This window comes from Rousettus aegyptiacus, unplaced genomic scaffold (genome assembly GCF_014176215.1).
Source record: "Rousettus aegyptiacus isolate mRouAeg1 unplaced genomic scaffold, mRouAeg1.p scaffold_m13_p_2, whole genome shotgun sequence".
In the NCBI taxonomy this organism is placed as follows: domain Eukaryota; kingdom Metazoa; phylum Chordata; class Mammalia; order Chiroptera; family Pteropodidae; genus Rousettus; species Rousettus aegyptiacus.
Window position 1 is genome coordinate 90,586,019 of NW_023416295.1, and position 19,749 is coordinate 90,605,767.

Below are 19,749 nucleotides of genomic sequence, written 5' to 3' on the forward strand. Positions count from 1 at the left end.
CAATCTTTGGAAGGAACAAAGTTAGAGGTATTATGCTGTGATTCGAACCATACTATAAGCAATAATAACCAAAAAATTATGTAGTCAGTGACAGTCTCTTTAACAATCAGTGTAAAAATGGATACATGCAAAAAATAAATAAATAAAACCAGATCATTCTCTCATACCATATACAAAAATAAACTCAAAGTGAATTAAAGACTTAAATGTAAGACCTGAAGCCATAATCCTAGAAGAAAACGTAGGTAGTAAATTCTATGACATCAGTCTTAGTAATATCTTTTTGGGTATATCCCCTCAAGCAAGAGAAACAGAAGTGAAAACCAACAAATGGGACTACATCAAACTAAAAAGCTTTTGCATAGTGAAGGAAACCATTTACAAAATGAAAACAACCTACTGAATGGGAGAATATATTCATAAATGATATATCCAATAAAGGTTAATATCCAAAACATAAAAATGATTTGAATAACTCAAAAACAAAGAAACAATCCAATCAAAAATTGAGTATAGGATATGAAGAGACATTACTTCAAAGAGGACCCAGGCCAAAAGACAAAAGATAAGATGCTCAACATCACTACTCATCAAGGAAATGCAAATCAAAACTCCAATGAGATATCATCCTATACCTGTCAGAATGGATACTATCAAAAAGTCAACAAATAACAGATATAGGCGAGAATGTGGAGAAAAGGGAACCCTCATGCATGGTAGGTGCCAGTGTAAATTGGTGCAGATACTATGAAAACCAGTGTGGAGAGTCCTCAAAAAACTAAGAATAGAGCTGCCATACGACCCAGCAATTCCACTTCTGGTTATTTATCTGAAGTAAACAAAAACCACAAATTTGAAAAGATATGTATACACACTTTATTCACTGCAGCATTATTTACAATAGCCAAAATATGGAAGCAATCCAGGTGTCCACCAATAGATGGATGAATAAAGAAGATGTGAGACACACACACACACACACACACACACACTCAGAAATAAAAAAATAAAATCTTGCCATATGCAAAAACATGGATGGACCTAGAAAGTATCATGTTAAGTGAAATAAGTTAGAGACAAATGTTCCATGATTTCCGTCCTATGTGGAACTAAAAAAAATCAAAACAAGATGATTCGCTAAAAAAGCTGTGGAGTTGGACCTTGAAATAATCATACTAAGTGAAAAAGTTGAAAAATCACATAGTATCATTTATATGTGGGATATAAACCTAAAAGCAACAAATGAACAGGACAAAGAAACAGAGACTCATGGACATGGACAATGGACCAGTGGTTAACAGAAGGGAGCGGGGAGGCGGGATGTAGATGGGGGAAAAAATTTAAATCATTTCTTCGATTAAATAAATAAATACATATCAAAACAAATACGTAAAACAAAAAAAGACTTACAGAAACAAAGCATAAACTGATGTTTGCCAGAGGGAAAAAGGTTGCAGGGATGGGTGAAAAAGGTGAAGGGAGACAGCAATCGATAATAATGTAATGAGTCTGCATGGTGTCAGATGGTTATTAGACTCAGTGTGGTGAGCACAGTGTAATATATATATAAATGCTGTACATCTGAAACTAATATTGTATGCCAACTATACTTTAATTTAAAAAGTCAGAAGTAGAGCCAAACTTAAAAAGGTAGCTCATCTTGCTGTGTACCAAAATAGTTTTACTATTTTTTCATTTCCCCATATATTTTATTACTGACAGTAGTTAATATTTTCACAAATGTTTTTAAAGTTCACATAATAATCCTAATTCCCCCCACTGATTGAGATCACATTGCATTTTCAGCTTGCATGGTTTTTTTTACATTCCTACACTACTGTGAAAAGTTCTGACCCCACCACATACTCCTACATCATAATCTTGGTCCCTGCTCTTTCCTCTACCTGAGTCAAAGATAAGAGATTATGTGGCTTATTTCATCATGTTCATAAATCCCTCCTGAGATAAGCCTTTCTGTAAGTCATCACTTCTTCCTCCCACCACTTTACATTCCCTTTACACTGCTTTTTCTTCACACATTTATTATTTCTCTACACTCATTAGAAAGTAAACTTAAGAAGAATGGACACTTTTTCTGTATTAGACACTCATATATATCCCCACACTCTGAAATGACACTTGGCACACAGAAGGTACTAATTTTTTTCTTGAATGAAGGTTTATCAAGTAGGTCTAAACATATTAACATGGTAAGCTATTATTGATCTAAGTTAAAACAATAAGACACAATCAATCAGCAAGATTTATTTTTAAGAAATGATCAATCTATATACATATGTAGAAAAAGATGTGGAAAGATATTAACAAAAATGTTACCCATCAATATTATTCTTGGGAGTGGTACTGACAAGATGGGTGAAGAATAGGACAATAATTTTCATTATATCTTTAAATATTTTTATATTGTCTCATTTTTTCCAAAATAATTTCAATTTTGGAATTAAGGTGATAAAGAATAAAGAAAAAAGTGTATTAACTATTGTTATGATGCCATTTTTGACAGCAAAAATAACTGTTTACTATGAGGCAGGCTCTGTTCTAAGTGCTTTTAATGCATCATTTCTTTTAAACACATAGAAGCCTATGAGGTAAATGTTATAAGAATGTCTATTTCATGAGGTAAATGAGGGTCGGAGAGGTTGAAAAACATGTTCAGGTCATATAGCTAGAAATAGCATATGAGAAATATACACAAGCAAATTATGTGAAATTCGTCACACATATTTAAGACTTTTTCCTCTCAGATTTGTGCAACTGGACGCAAGATCAATAACATTTGTGTACTTACCTTGCAGGCCTAGGTGATCCAGATGTACTCCGCATGGAGCTCTCCACTCGAGGACTAGCCACTTCAGGAGGTTGAGGAGGAATGAGGGTTTTTCGAACTGCCATTCTGAAAGAGACAAAAGACAACCCCGGAAAACAGCAGTCTGAGGGCATTAAAAAAGTACAAAGTATATATTTGCGAGGTATACCTAATGGTAAAATAGAAGCATTAATTTCAGTGGTTTTAAACATTTTTAAATTTTATCAAAGTAATACAGGCATGTTGTTTAACAAGCAAAATAGTACTAAAAGGCTTTTCACAAAATACAGCAGGTCTCTCTTCCCCTTCTCTCCCCACTTCCTTCCCATCGCCCTTCAGGAAGCAAGCATTACAAATGTTCTAGTTGCTTTATCTAGCATGTCACATCTTCTTTCCAGTTAATATTAAAATTTAAATTCATACTAAGTGTTTATGATCATTATAATGTCTATGTATTTATATTGACCTGAGCAAGTTCCTGGAAGCCAAGTGAAAAAAGCTGATCAAGGTAGTCAGTGATTACCTACTTTGTCATGCCATAGAGAGGCCACATATGGCTCAGACTGAGAAGCACTAGAAGTCATGAGTGATCTTGACATGTTTAGCATGGGCAGAGTGGTGGGAACAAATGTTAGACAAGAGTGGGGTTGAGAACCAGACTTCACCATTCTGCAATGCCCAATAATTAATGGATCCAGATACTGATTTTAAAGGTAGCTAACATCTAAAAAAGGGGTGACCACCAACTTATAAAGTAGTTTTGACAAACGAAAAATTTAAAAAGTGAATCTAATTAAGCCTTAAGATTCAAGTAACGATTTAGAACAAATGTACAGAAGAACAAGTGAAACTATATTATGGGGGTTATGAATTGAACTGTATTCCCTAAAAGGTATATCTAAGTTCTAATCCCTGGCACCTGTGTATGTAATATGTAGGATCTTTACAAATGTAATTAAGTTAGGAATCTTGAGACATTCTAGATTTAGGGTGGGTCCTAAATCCAATGACTGGTTGTTAGAGAAGAAAGGAGAGGGAGATTCAAGACACACAGACACAGAGGGAAGGCCATGTGAACACGAAAGCAGACTGGAATGATGAGTCCACAAGCCAAGAAATGCAATGGCCACCAGAAACTGGTAGAGGGGCACAGAATGGGTTCTCCCTAAGAGTGTTCAGAAGGAACCAGCCCTGCAAACACCTTGATTTCAGACTTCTAGCCATGAGAATTGTGAAAATAAATTTCCATTGTTCTTAGCCACCAAATTTGTGATAATTTGTTATAGTAGTCCTAGGAAACTAATACAACGGGGATGCAAGCAACAAAATTGAGAGAAAGAGAGGGAGGGAGAGGGAAAACTCTTATAGGACAAAAGACCAAATTTCTTCAACAAATAAATTGCGAGGAAGAGATGAGGAAATCTATAGATAGAAGAGTCTTAAGAGACATATCAACTAATCATATGTGTACCTTATGAGGATACTAATTCAAATAAATAATTTAAAACAAAATCTGTGACATTTGAGACCACTGGAAATTTGAACTAGATATTTGATATTAAAGAGTTATTGTATTTTTTTAGTATGTATTTATGTATCTCTCAATAGATACATGTTGAAAATGTACAAATGAAAAAATGTGCTGTTTGGAATTTACTTCAAAATAATATGGTGGAAGGGGGTGGGTAGGCTTACAGATAAAATTGGCCATGAGCTGATAAACTGACAACTGAAGTTGGATAATGGGCATGCATTTATATGTTCAAAATTTTATTACGTTCGAACTTTACCATAAGAAATAAAATGAGACCACCTCCACTACCCACCCCCAAAAGGAAGAACAAACGAAACCACCTAATGAAATACACTACTATAAACACAGAATAACTAAACTTAAAAAGAGTGCCAATAATAAGAGCTGGTAATGATTCCCACAGAGGGTATAAATGGGTATAAGCACTTGAAAAAACTATCGGTATGATCTACAAGTTGAACATAATTACAGCCTACATCCCAAATATAGCCAGAACTAGAAGTGTCATTTGGCACTACTGAGTCCACTCACCCATCTGTGGCAGGTTTCTTCCGAAGTATACTTGGCCGGGGGGATGAGCCCTGGGCTGGAGTGTTGGTGGTAGCACTCTGGCTGTGGGTCTGTACCATGGTTGTTGCTGCTGAAGTAGCACTGAATGGACTGCTGATAGGGTTGGCTACAATTGTGGCTCCATCTGCCAACACCACTGCTGGACAGGGAGGAGTCAGGAAAGAACAATGAAGAGAGGGAAATGAAAGAAACATTACTAAAATGTCACATAAAACAAATAAAAACAATTAGAGGACCCATGTTATGACTGTCCAATTTCAAGAAGATAAAAGGTAGGAGCATAACGCTCATGTGCCTAAAAGCAGAAGGCAAAATGGAAGAAGTTACTAAGTCTATTGATGCATGATCAATAACCATTTTTCTCTGCTCTATAATCATAAGTATTAATAAATGAGATAAGATACATGTATTTCTAATGCTTACAATGACCCTGACAGATAAGTTCCAAGCAACTCATGCTACACAGAGGAAATGAAAGTCTAGAAAAATCACCCAAGACCATAAAGTCAGCAATAAGAGGTAGATTCAGGATTCGGTTACTTTTCTCCATAGTAACTTCCATGTAAAAAAGTAAAATTACCTGAAGTCTTTCCTTCAGGCGGAGGCTGCTGAGTACCTATTGATGCAGGCTGAAGTCCTTGTGTACTTATTGGGGTTGCTGAGTGAATTCCCTGTGTGCCAATTGGTGCTGGCTGTATTCCTGGGGTACCAATGGGGGCTGGCTGTATCCCCTGTGTACTGATGGGCGCAGGCTGGATCCCTTGGATATGCCGAGCATGAGATGCGTCCACAGTCATCAACTGCATAGGGTTTAGGTGGACTGTAGAAGCTACCCCAACACCAGTCTGAGCTGTTATGGCAGAGTTTGGAGCCTGAGCTGAAACTAAAAATGATGCAAAAAGTGATTATGAGAATATTAGCTCTGATAAGACACAGCCCACATAAGGAGAAAAAAACACTGAAGTGAAATCAGAATTTTCCCACTGTACAAGATCTAAATCCTCAGTTAAAAACAAAAAAAGCATTATATAAAACTTCATACATTGAGATCTTTTTTCTCCCTCATTTCCTACAAATTTGATACAATCTTTCTGATTACTAGAAATATCATTAAAATAAGAAAAAGCCATCATCTATTAAATTCCAAATGTGAGCCAGACAACTGTGCTAAATAATTACTATAAAACCTGAGATTCATCCATGGCTCCCAAGTCAAGAATGTTTATTTTAAATGGTAGAACCACTATCATGGGCATTTCTCAAATACGAGAGTTATGAACTTTAAATTCTATATAACCATGGAAGAGAAAGAATAAGCAACTGTTTTTTTTTTTTTCTATCAAGCAAACACATCATCTAAATGTATATTAAAAACAAACTCAAAAACAAAACTGAAAATAAAAGCACTCCCAAGAAGCAAAAAAAGAAGAGATTTCTCATCACTTGCGGAAAGAAAACACAAAAGTTTCTTCTCAGCTACCGAAATAATCTAGGAAAGGATATATGGACCCTCATATTCACTGCAGCATTATTTACAACAGCCATGATATGGAAACAACCTCAGTGTCCACTGATGGACAAATGGATAAAGAAAATGTGACACACATGTATGTGCTCATAAGCACAAATGAATATTATTCAGCCATAAAAAAAGAAGGAAATTTTTGCATTTGAGAGTATTATACTATGTGAACTAAGTCAGACAGAGAAAGACAAATACTGTATGATCTCACGTATATGTGGAATCTAAGAAAAAACAAAAACCAAACTCACAGATCCAGAGAACAGATTGGTTGTTGCCAGAGGTGGAGGTGTGTATGTGTGGGGGGTGAGAGGTGGGTAAAAAGGGTGAATGGGGTCGAAAGGTATAAATTTCCAGTTATAAAATAAGTCAAGGAGATATAACGTACAGCATGGTGACTATAGTTAACTAACAGTGAAAGCTGCTATGAGGGTAGATCATAAAAGTTCTCACTTTATAAAAAAAATTTATAACTATGTGTGGTGATGGATGTTAACTAGACTTAATGTGGTGAAAATTTCACAATATACACAAATATCAAATCATTATGCTGTACACCTGAAACTATTGTCAATTATACCTTGATCAAAAAAATGTAACTGAAAAGGTTTTATAAACCACACAGAGGAAAAATGATAAATTTTTATTATGACATAAGTATAGTAAAAAGTTAGTAAGTATAAATTTGTAGTCACTGCTATATTGCAATTCTTCTCTTGTAAAAAAATAAATAAAAAAAAATAAATAAGCCCAGAGAATTATCAGTTTCTTCCTGAGAAGTGTATCTTTGTTACTTCTGTTCAATAACAGTTTGGGTCATTTGCCTGTTGTAGACCATGCAGTCAAGTCACAATTTCAAGCCTTTTCAAGACCTAATCTTGAAAGGACTGCATCCTTACTGACACTATGCCAGCCAGAATCAAACTGTTCCAAACACATATTCTATGCTAATACTTTGTGCACAGAGAAAAATGTGTTTTCTCTGATTCCAGCACTGCTTTGTCCTATCCATTCTGAGAGATGCTTTCCTTTAGAAAAACCACTCTTCACTTGAAAATTTGTATTAACCAATGTTACCCCAATAAACTTAATTTAAAAAATAAAAAATAAATAAAAATAAAAAATAAAACTTAAAAAAAAAAAAAAGAAAAAGAAAAACTATTCTTGACCTCTAAATCTACTCTCATGTAGAAATAACCTTTTACCTTAGAGGCAAATGGCTTTCTTTGCTCAAGCATCTTTTCTGCAACTTAGTACTTTATCTACTATAATATCTCAAGTCTCACCTTCCTAATAGTCTCTAACATTGTTGAAAGTAAGATCTGTTTGAGTCAACTTTAAAAACAGAGCCTAGTGTAGTACCTTACAGTAAGTTATCAATAAATATTTGTGGAATTCACAAATGGATGAATGAAATGGAAAACAGTTCTGAAACAAGTGAAATTTCAAATAATTTGAGAGATAAATCACTTGTATACTACGAATTAGGTATATTTATAATTATATTCAAATCTATATTTAATAACTAATGGACCAATCAGAGACCATGAAGGATTAGTCTAATCTATCATAAACTATGTATTCGAGTAATACTATGTTTGGCAAGACCGAAGCTTATTAAACACAAATTTTCCTGTCTTCTTCCTGATTTGAAAAACATCTGCTTTAAAATTATTTAAAATGAGCCACTGAATCTATATTGCCTGAAAATAGGACATTGTAAGCTGGTTAATAAATCATCCTTTCAGTTGTGTCCAGCATGTATAGATTCATTTGTCTGAGAAAGAATATACTATCTCTCATCTGCACCAACAATGGTGCAAATATTGGTTTGGAAGAAATAAAGTGTTGTTGATTACACTATTCATTGTTCTGTGTTAGTATCCATCAGGGATACTGTAGTGGTGAAAAAAGAAACTCAGAATAACAACGCAGAAAAACAGATGACTGGCAGGACCCCCAGCACTTCTGATAGTGTTAGTATGATGGATTTTTACAATATTTATATAAAATGAAAGTGCTTGCTCAAGGGACAGTGCATATCCTTTTCAGTTGCCCAGCATTCAGAGTAATACATATTGTTCATGAGTTACCTTCTCCAGAGAGGCAAAATGACTGCATTGTTACAGAAGTATCAATTGGCTGAGGTAGTAGATGAAGGAACATGAAGGTAAGTGTTGTGACTGATAAAAATGCTTAAGAATTTCTAGCAATAAGCATAATACATTTAGCGACATTTTATACTTATAAAACTGTGAAAGAACACTGTTAGGAATTTCCTTTGAAAAGATATTAATTTGATGTACACAGCAAAACAGGATAGAATATTCAAACAGTTCAGCTATTTTTCCACATCAGAGATAAAAATTAAAAATAAAACTTAGAAAAAGTTTTGCAGAAAAAAACAAAACAAAACCAACAAATGAAAACCAATGTAAACATGGAAGAATCTGTTTTCAAAGCTATTTAAATACTGTGTTTCAAAGTTTTAGACCAGCACTCCAATGCAAATATAAGTCACATGTGCAATTTAAAAATTTTGTTACCCATATTAGCAAAGTAAACAGCAGCAGGCCAAATTAATTTTAATGATATATTTTAACCCAATACATCCAAAATATTATCATTTCAAAATGTAATCATTCTAAAAAATTTTAATAAGACATTTTACATTCTCTTTCCGTATTGTTTTCAAAATTCAGTGTAGATTTTACTTTTAAAATTCAGATACTAAATTTTTATCAGATATATCTGATTGTATTTTGATTCCATAAAATTTAATTTTGAAAAAGTTGTTTCACAACACTAAGTTGTTCCAAACATATTTCAAGTTTCTTTCATTTTAATTAAGTAAAACAAAAAATTCAGTTCTTCACTTGCGCTGGGGGTCCCTTCAAGTGCTCAATGGCCGCATGTGGGCCTGGCTGGAATCCTAGTTCGCACAGCAGAAGGTCACAAGCTGGACAATCTGCTTTCTTATCCCTCAAGTGAACTGAGGTTCCCTCAGGAAAATATTTCACAAATGATGACGTTTAAGGATCATTCTTTCTGGATTGTTGAAAGGAATATTATTTACAAGTAAGAATGGTGAGTGTTTAGCAAAACTGGACTAACATTAAAAACATGACAGATATCCCACAAAACAAGAAGCCCTTCAAGAATACAGGTTTATTCATTTTAACTGTACTATGCTTTTAAGGTATAAAAAAAATTGTTAACATAATTATTCTCAGGGTAGGATAAAATCATGCAAATGTCACTAATAATAACCACCTTTTTATAGAACAAAGAGACAGTGATTTAAAACCTTAAAGGTTCAGATTTCAGTCTTATCCAAGTTTGAAAATAGAAGCTGGAGCAATTAAATTCATACTACAAATATTCACTGATTAATTTTTATCTCATTGCTTACAAAAATTAAAATGCTAAGTCATCTTAACAGTGAGGGCTCATACCTGGATACTGTCGGATGGTGGACACAGAGCTGGTGATTGGGGTATACGTATGCGCAGCCAGTGGGTATGCAGAAGGTGGATACGTTGGCAAAAAGTACTGGAACTGAACAGGAACAGATGGTCTATAGGTAGAATACAAATAATATGAACCTAAATGGTTTATTTCTTCCTTTACCTTCAAATGATCCTATCCCCCAGACCCTTTTCATACACTTAAACTGCCATACTAACACTTCCCAAATTGTGTCTCGAACTATTAGATCAAAGGACACACATTTACAGAGTAATATTTTTAAATAAATACTATAAATATATCAATAAATGTATAACACAGAAGAATAATTACCAAGACTAAAAAAACTCAGTAATCAAAGGTCTTCCCTGCTCGATTCCACTTGAAAGACTCTAAGCTCAGATTGTATTTAATGGCAAATTTTATCAAACATACATGAAATAGATAATCCTAAGCCTATACAAACAAAAGCAGAGATCAGGAAAAGAAGTGATCTATCTTATTTTTTGAGCCTTGAAACCAAAACTAGACAAGGAGAGTATGAGAAAAAGATTATAAACAAATCTCATTTTCTGTATTGACACACGAATTCCTAAATGAAATTGAACCAAGTGCTATATAAAATTAAATGCATCTTGATCAAATAAGGTTTATCATAGGATAAGACTGTCTCAATACTAGAATTTCTATTCATGTTTCAGGTTATATTTAAATATTGAAAGAGAACGAGCATTTGAAACTTTGCAAAAGATAAACAAAAAATATTTAATAGCATTCACTACTTATTCATGATACCTAAGAAATGCCTAAAAAAAAAGGAACAGAAAGAAACTTTGTTCCTCAAACTGAAAATAGTATCTACCAAAATCTACGATGAAATTTCAGAAGAATTCCCATTCAGGTCAGGAATAAGACAACTATCAACTCACTATTCAACACCTATTCAAACTCTAGCCTACAATAAGAAAAACATAGGTATACAAAATAGAAATGAAAAAATTCTTTCACCCCTCAAAAAACCATCCTTGTTTGTACACGAAATAAATATATACACTGGAAATACAAAAGAATCTACAAACTTTTAGAGCTAATAGTCATGTTCAGCAAGATGGATAGATACATGATCGTTAAATTAAATCCTATCAGCATTCCTACACACCATAATAACCAACAATTTAAAAATGATCCACTTCCGCAATTACTTCATGTTCACTGTACCAGGTTCTCACTGTTGAAGGGAGAAACAAATACAAAAGGGGAAGGTAACAGAGTTGAACTAGAGTTATATACATGTACTACAGAGTTTTTAAAATATGACACACTTCCTACCTCTGCCTGCTGAAAGTACCTAGAAAAAAATGACAATTTAAAAACAAAGAACAAAACTAATGAATACATCTTGGTTTTTAAATCATGAAAAGGAACCAAGGCTCACTGGAGAAATGGTAGATTCTGGGACTCAGACAAAGTTCAAGAGGATCTTGGAGAATCTTGTTGGTGAGAAGGACTAGATGATCGGGACATGGTAAAACCACAGGAATTAGTCTAAATTGTCTCCCAAAGACCAACCTAGAGACAATTTGAGCATCAAAAGAGATTACAGTACTGAATTATAGTAATGAATAAAACCAAATCCATGAGCCTAGGCTGATTCTAAAAAATACACAATGAAATAAATAAGGATAAATTTCTTCATATCAGAGTGCCAAATGATAAATGTGGAAGAAATGATAGTTAGAAAGTCGCTACTTTGCATGCAATCATCAACTGATTCAGCCAAGAATTATCAATAGGCACTAAAACTATGGGTGAAAGTTTCATCAAGGAATAGGATATTTAGTCTCAAAGTATTTCCACACAGATTACTTGTTTACAGAGAAGAATACCCCTTCGCAGTAGAACAATTTGACAAACATTACCTTTACTAAGTAATGTTAACATAACTAATAATGGAACAAAGGGATAATGTGAGCTCTCTAATGTAATAGCAGTGAGAGGATTGTATCACCGTGGTGGTGATTTCCTACAAAAATGCATAACCTGAATCTAACTATGAGAAAACAATCTGACAAGTCCAAATTGAAGAATATTTTACAAAAACAACTGGCCTATCTATACCCTTAAAAAATGTCAATGTATGAAAGAGAATAAAAAGCGAAAAAAATTGTTTCAGGGATAACTACACTGGAGTTAAGTAAGAGAAGGTCTTTGTTCTTTGGAGATGGAAATGGAAGTACTGAGAAATAAAGGGTCATAGCGCTGCAACCCTTGTTCAAGATATATTAAACACAGAAATACACAACACACACAAAAAAAATGGATACGAGAACATCCATCAAAAAGAGAATGGCTGAACAGACATTTTCATAAAACTAAAAGAGAAATAACAATGAATTATTTTGGGGGGAAATCTAAAGATAAGAATAAGTAAATATGTGCCATATTTGTGGGACATTTTGTTTTACTGAAAATTCAAAACAATTAATGACACAATGAGGCAGTGTAACTGGCACATTCCCTCCTACCTATTGTCACTTCGGGTTTCCATGGCCCCAGAATTCGGAGAGGCCCGATGTCCTGTAATGGGAATCAGGCTCCTCTCTGCTGCCGGGTAATCAGGCTGTATCCGAGGAGAAGTGTGTGTGATCTGCTGAGGAACCACCTTAGCTACAAAAAGTAAAACCCAATTACATTATTGCTCATATGCTTCTATTGGCATGCCAAACCATTCTTGGCCAGCAATAATCTTAAGAATGTAAATAGTAATTAGAAGTCTATATTTTTAATCAAAATGAAAAATAAAAAATGAGTACATAAAGTTTTACTGAATTATTTCAATTTAATAATCCACTAACATATTCACACTATTATTTTGCAAAGCAGGGTTCAACATCAACACTTTTACAAAAATATCAGCAACCAGGCCCTTTCTTCCCTGACCTGGCTTCCTTTGAAACCTTTTTAAAAGGAGAAACTTTTTATTTAAAAAAATAATTCAACAAAAATGTGAATACAGAAATTACAAAGATCTTAGATTCTACTTCATAACTAATTGGGTCTATAACTAATTTGTAAAATGTAGTTAATTAGTAATGAGTAGATCCTCTTAATTTCAAAGTCTGTTTCTTCATCTATGAGGCCTTCTCTAGATAATTACTTAATTCTGAAGGTCCTGTGATTTTTATCTAATACCTTATAGCAAAATCAAAATGACCATAGAGTTTTCAAATTTAATATGAGGCTCAAAGTTTGCTTTCCTCTACAATTTGCTATTAAATTTTGTTCAGAAGACATAGTTGAACTGGGACATACTTTATGGTTCTTACAGACCTGTCTGTCAACATTATGCCTGGGAATTTTAAAAGAAAAGCCGTGACATCAGAGATATAGAGGAACAGCTTCCATCTGTGTAAAGACCCAAGTTATATCAGTGACACGAACAAAACCACTAGAGACTAGGATGATGCATTACCCAAAGTGTGGTGTACTGAACACCAAAGGTAAGCAGCACAAACACACCATAATGCCCAGCTACTTCCTGAGGGAGGCAAGCTGGAGAAGTTTCTGTAGGATGATGACTGGGATGCTCAATTTGACCACTGATGATGGCATCTATTGGCTAATGCAGAGAGAAGCTGGCATGATACATTTTCCGTCAGTTTTAAGTAGAGTGTTGAGAGGAGAGCAACTAAGCTTTATTTTTTTGCTGTACCCATAAAAGGTAGGAAAATAATAACTTCCAACAAGAATGCAACTGTCATTTGGCAGGGTAACCACAGGTGGTTGGTAACCATACAGAACACACACCCAAGAATTTATTTCTTTGCATTTTTTTCTAACTAAAAAAGCCACATTCTCGACTATCAAAAATAAATAAGGAAAAAATACAATGCAGAAATCATAAGTTGACTATAATGCTATCTCCAAAGGTAATCTCTGAAAATAAGGATGGTATGGTATTGGAAATGAGCCTTCACTAGAAGTGAAAACTATGCTCATTGTTGAACAGGTTTTTCCCCCTGATCTAACACATTCTTATTAGTAACAATGGCTGAATTTAATATTTAATCTCACCTGGAGAAAGCGAGTAAGTAATCTTAGAAAAAGCCACTTAGGTGATTTTACTATTACATTTCCCATACTCAAACTTGAAAATCAGTGCTTCAGAGTTAGTATCAGGTTTCCCTTCTCAACTGAGGTACCTTTGTACAGAGTATTTAGGTACTATGAAAGAGGAAAACAAAACTAGAGCATAAAGCTGATGGAATGGAGATGAAACCAATCACATTAAATGGCAGATGTTAAATCTGGACATTTCTGGTTAAAATTCAAAGAAAAGTGAGCCAGGGAAATATAGAATATAGTAGTAATACAGTAACTTAGGACAGGTAAAAAATTGGTAGTTTTAGTCAAATGAATGAACATATTTCTATCTCCTGGCACTTTTAGTTGAGTTGGCTTCCACAGTATGATCTCTTAGGAAAATACAGTAACATTAATAAGAACTCATCTCAAAATAATTTTTCAGAGGTGAAAGAGGAAACCAGAGAGCCCCTATGGCGTACACTGCCCCTTCTTTAATGGTCTGTTTTTCTTTATTGTTGCAGATTCCCTAGGGAGATTCTCAACTGTAAAAATGAAAAGAATGGGCTTGGCTCAGATGTTAGAGTGTTGAAGAAAACTGATGGCACTGTCAGGTATAGCCAGAAATTGGTGTGAAATGGAAATATGGAACAATCGATAAGGCCTCCTGCAAAACCTAAAATATTTACTATCTGGTCCTGCTCTTGATGACTAGAGTTTGGCTGCCAGGAACTTTTCAAAAGTTTTTTAATATTCAAAGTAAATACGTATTTAAAAGGGGAATAAACAAAGCCTTTAAAGAAATTTACGATGATTACAAGGTATCTTGAGGCAGCACTCAGATGAAAACCTATGGTAATCAACTAAGTTTAATGTTCGTCCCACTGTTCTATCACCCAGAGATTTTCCCTGAACAATTTATCAACGTACAAGTCCTCTTCATTCCAGATCTTTGCTTCTTAATTTACTTGTTGTCTATGTCAGTAGGTTAATTTACTTCTTTAAAACAGCAGCTCCCAACATTTTTGGCACCAAGGACTGGTGCTCCCAATGAGAATCTAACGCCTGATGATCTGAGGTGGAGCTGAGGCGGTGATGCTAGCCCTGGAGAGCCGCTGCAAATATAGATGAAGCTTCACTTCCTGCTGTGTGATCTGTTTCCTAATAGGTCACTGATAGGTACTGGTCCATGGCCTGGGGGTTGGGGATCTCTACTTTAAAATGTACACATAAGGAAGGTACAGTTTGATAAATTAGAAAGTCAAAGTAGAGTTAAAATGAAGTTTACTTTGAGCTCTCAAAGATAATTACCCTCTTTTTCCCCTATCGTCAATGCCAAATCTGTATGACGAATAATATTAAAAGTTAAATTCTGTGTTGCTTTGAAAACCAACGACAACAAAAAAATCAATACCAGTCATCTGTATGACGAGCTGGTTAGAGGGGCTGAAAAAATCCCTTTTAAGATTCTGTTTGAAGGTTGTATAGCACTTACCGACTGGGATGTTTGAGGTGGTCACAGCAGTAGCATGGGATGAATGTGAGGGCATTGTCATGGTAACAATTGTACTTGTGGGAGCTTGTGTGTGTGACACAGATCCTAAAAGGGAAAAAAAAGGAAATTCTTCAACAATGGCTTCTCTGCACACGTCACAGATTTTCAAAAATCTGAGTAAAGCTCATAGGAAAAGTTAAGAGAATTTTTCTAGCCTAGTCTTCTGACTGAAGCTGAGAAGTAAAATATTAACCCACCACCTTATGCCTTACTCTTCCCTGACAGGAAGAGCAAGCAGGGTTGCCGACTTACCAGCTGTGGTTGCTGAAGAAATGGTGTTGGTTGCCAAAATAGGTGCTACTGTTGCTGCAGCTACTGGTGTGCCAGTGCTGAAGATAGTTTTCTGTGGGGAGGAAAACCCCACAAGAGTTATAAACAAGAACATTTCTCAATCTAGTTTAAAAGCAATCACTGCCTTTGATATTGCCAGCTTCTTATCAAGTTTTGCACAATTCTGGTTTTAACCCACAGAGTATACAGATGGTTCTTCACCTCTGGTTTTACCTGAGCCATGGTATGAAGCTGCTGTTTTGGCGTCCCTAATGCAGGGTGTGATGGCAGTGTGATTCTCGTTGTTACGTCTCGTGACTGGGCAGGACGCTGAATACTGATTGCTGCAGATGGTGGATGCTGGATAGACAAAGTCGGTCGACTGAAAAGACAAAAAAGGCATTATGATTTATAACTTGTCTCCAGACACAATGCAGGCAGTCAAGAGCATTAACTATCTTGTGCTAGATCACAGAGTTGTACTTTTTCCTAGGTCTGTGAAGTCCACAGTTGAACCAGTGAAGTAAATGACCCATCGAGTTTCTCTCCCAAAACTGACATTAGCCTCATTTTAGAAGGTATCAATATGTACCATGAGTCATTCTCAGTATCTTCCATATAGTTAATCAATGCTCTATCTTGAGTAAGCATTACCATAATGAACACACTCTATTCTGTGGACTAAGCTGACAATACACACCAAGGTCCTTACCATCATGAGGAAAGACTACAGACAATCTTGATTAACAACAGCTTAACCTGCCACCCTTAAAAGTGCTGACTTCCCCCAAATCACAAATTTATATAATTTCTTACCAAATAATAAAAAGTTAGTTATGACTGCCTAATGACTGAAAGGAATATCAACACAGCCAGAAAGTCAAATTAATTAGCAGCAAGCAACTGAAACTGCAAGAATACTTGACAGTATAACAAAGTTGGCATCTCAAGTCACAGTGTAGAGACCTATTTAATAAATCACCTTGGGAAAGTTACGTAGCTATTTTAAAAAAAATGAAATTGGACCAATACCTCATATGGTACACTAAGATAAACACAAAAATGACCAAAGATTTAAGAGAAAATAAAAAAAAAAAACATGAAGAAAAGACAGGAAAATTATTTTATAACCTTGGAATAGGGGAGAGCTTTCCAACTATTAAAAGTTTTCAAAATCCACAAGCTATAAAAAAGATGAACCAATTGAACTCTGCGAACAAATAAGCAAACCTCCTACACAGCAAAACACACTACAAGGAAAGACCAAAGACCCATTCATAAAAGCATAATCTTCTGAATATACTAAGGGCTCCTAGAAATTGATGAGAAAGATAACAGCCAAATAAAAAACAGGCAAAGAATATGAATAGTTAGTTTTCTAAAAAGAAAACTTAATAGTCTTTTAAAGAAAAGATGCTCTCACTCATAAGGAAAGAAATGCAATTTAAAATACACTGAAATATCGTCGTTCATCTATCAGACTGGCAAAAATCCCCCCCAAAATGACAGCACACTCTGTTGTTCAAACTGTAAGGAAACAAGAAATTTTAAACATTCTGGAGGGAGTGTTAATTGGTATAAACCCAAAAGAAGGTGATTAGACAGTAGGTATCAAAATTATAATCACATATACTCTCTGATCACTTTTGGGAATTTGTCCTGCATATACTCTTCCTGTACATATGCCTAATGACCTACAAATTAAGTTAGCCACTGCAATATTATTTATGATAGTAAAGCACTAGAAACAACCTCAAATCCATTTACACAATGGATAATTACACTGCTACTAAAAGAAAGATGAAACTATGTACTGAAATGGAAAACTTTTAATATATGTTATGTGAAAAAACTGCAACAAAGTAAAGAGGAATATATGAATTAATCCTTTGGATAAAAAAGATAAAATAAGAACTGCATTTGAATTTGACTGTATTTAAGAAACACTGGAAGGATACCCCAACAAAGCTATTAACAGGTTATCTTACAAAGACAAAGGGAAAGGTACATAGGAATCTCACAGATCGGGGACAGAATAGGCAGTGATATTCCTTACTGTATACCTTTTTTATACATTTATATTTTGGAAGCATGTGAATACAAACTAGGAAAAAAATATATTATTTTTCAAAGAGATAAGAATCGCTTCAAGTGACTTTTGAACATATTCCCACTCTACTTAGTGGGATGTCCAATCTGAGGAGAGAAAGAATGTGAGGACATCTTAAACTTTACTGAGTAGTCTTACTGTTAGTAGTAATCTATAAAACGTAAGGGCTTAATTTATGACAAGTAGGCTTAGGACTCTGAATTGTTATTCTGAAACTTTTTTTTCTAGGTATGTCATGAATGAAAAAAACAAGTAGCTACATTAATGTCTCTAGAAAATAAAGTTTTCAATATAAAAGGTCACAAATATAAAATGTAAGAAAAAAACTTGTATTTCATTTGGAAATATCAGTATGAAGACATGACTATCTTTACTATGTTGACCACTCTGTCCACAGAAACAGTTCAAAGGCAATGATATCTGAGAAGAAATGTGTACTTCTAGCATCCAGATCTTGGGTTCTAAATACTATTCTCCATTAACAGGAACCAAGAATCCTTGGTTTCAAGACTAGGGGAGCAGAGAAAGTAGAAGAGAGCCCAATTCATCATGTACTAGAAAGAAGAAAGTACTCAGAAACTTATAGGAGTTATCAAAAGGACACTCGAGCCAGTTCAAAGGGGTTCCCAATAGCCAAATTTGGGGCAACTAAGAGAAAAAGAAAAGGATTTGATTAAAACACTTTGACTAAATCAAACACCCTCGAGTTCATAATGGCAACTCCACCCCACCCTCCCTTAAAGGGTCAACAAGTAAGGTCGGCCACCTAGAAAGTGCTCCCAAGTTTATCGTCTTAATCACTATACTATTTCTCCCAATGATCAATTTTTTGTTTTTAATGGCCTCAAAGGTGACTCTAGGGATAGAGACTCAATTTAGAAACTGCACATATACAGAAAATAAAGGGTTAATTTACAAGTGGACTGTGACTGCCTCCAGTGTTCCACTGGGTCTTTATTTTGAATTCTTTGAAGTGAAGACAAGAAATATTATAGGCAGAGACTGCCAGTTTGATTTTTCTCCTCCTTTCAGAGAGCAGTAACAAGAAAAATCAGAAATAGGAATGCAGTCTCCACCTTTGGCAAAATTAGGAGACATCTGAAGCCTCAACCCACAAAATAGGTAGCTAACTGTCAAAGATAGTAATAAAAAAGGGACACACAAACCAATGGAGAGAGGATTTCCGCAGCTACAATTTAAGGGGTAAAATCCAACTAAGTAGATTTCTCCAAAGTGAAGAGCATACTCTGACACAGGACACCAAAATCTTTTTATAACAGTGGGAGCTAGCATTGAAGCAGACTCAGACTGGTTCTAAGATTCAAGAAGCAAAGGATGAACTAGGAATCACACAGATACAGATCAGCCCCATATGGGAAAGTATGTGGTGGGACCCAGGGAAGAAATACTCTGCCATTTAGAGCAATCTATCTTTACCAGCAGGAGAGAAGTAATGGACCAAAAAAAAAAAAAAAAAAAAAAAACCCAAGCAAAGATTGTGAGACAGGAAAATTTCTCCTAACTCAGTATATAGCCCAGCCTACAAGAACCAATCATAAATAGCTGATTCAGAATAAATTCCATTCATTCAAAGATGACTACATGGAAAGGAACCAGCAGAGAATCTCTTTAAAGATGCTATGAGAAAAACGGTAGACAGGAACAGAGAATTTCACTAGAAATGCTTAAAAAGATGAAAATTGTGCCATGAAATAAGAAACTTAATAAATGCTTCCATGAAATGAAAACACAAAGTAAAAACGTAAGAATGTGCTAGAAGTAATGACTAGAATAGACTAGTAGTTACCAG

The 19,749-nt window shown here is 34.8% G+C and overlaps 1 protein-coding gene across 8 annotated transcripts in view; it reads right to left on the reverse strand.

Annotated features, from left to right (window-relative positions):
- Positions 1-19,749, reverse strand: part of SAP130 (Sin3A associated protein 130) — a 66,207-nt gene that overhangs the window by 28,058 nt on the left and 18,400 nt on the right. For 5 of the 8 annotated variants that reach the window (XM_016157069.2, XM_016157070.2, XM_016157073.2 and 2 more), the window contains 8 exons: positions 16,064-16,211; positions 15,812-15,902; positions 15,500-15,604; positions 12,447-12,588; positions 9,909-10,030; positions 5,512-5,814; positions 4,893-5,070; positions 2,810-2,914 (listed from right to left, as the gene is read on the reverse strand). In XM_016157069.2, coding sequence (XP_016012555.1) covers positions 2,810-2,914; positions 4,893-5,070; positions 5,512-5,814; positions 9,909-10,030; positions 12,447-12,588; positions 15,500-15,604; positions 15,812-15,902; positions 16,064-16,211 — 1,194 coding nt within the window. The remainder of the gene's footprint in view (positions 1-2,809; positions 2,915-4,892; positions 5,071-5,511; positions 5,815-9,908; positions 10,031-12,446; positions 12,589-15,499; positions 15,605-15,811; positions 15,903-16,063; positions 16,212-19,749) is intronic. The other 3 variants (XM_016157072.2, XM_036236539.1, XM_016157068.2) reach the window with 1 other exon arrangement.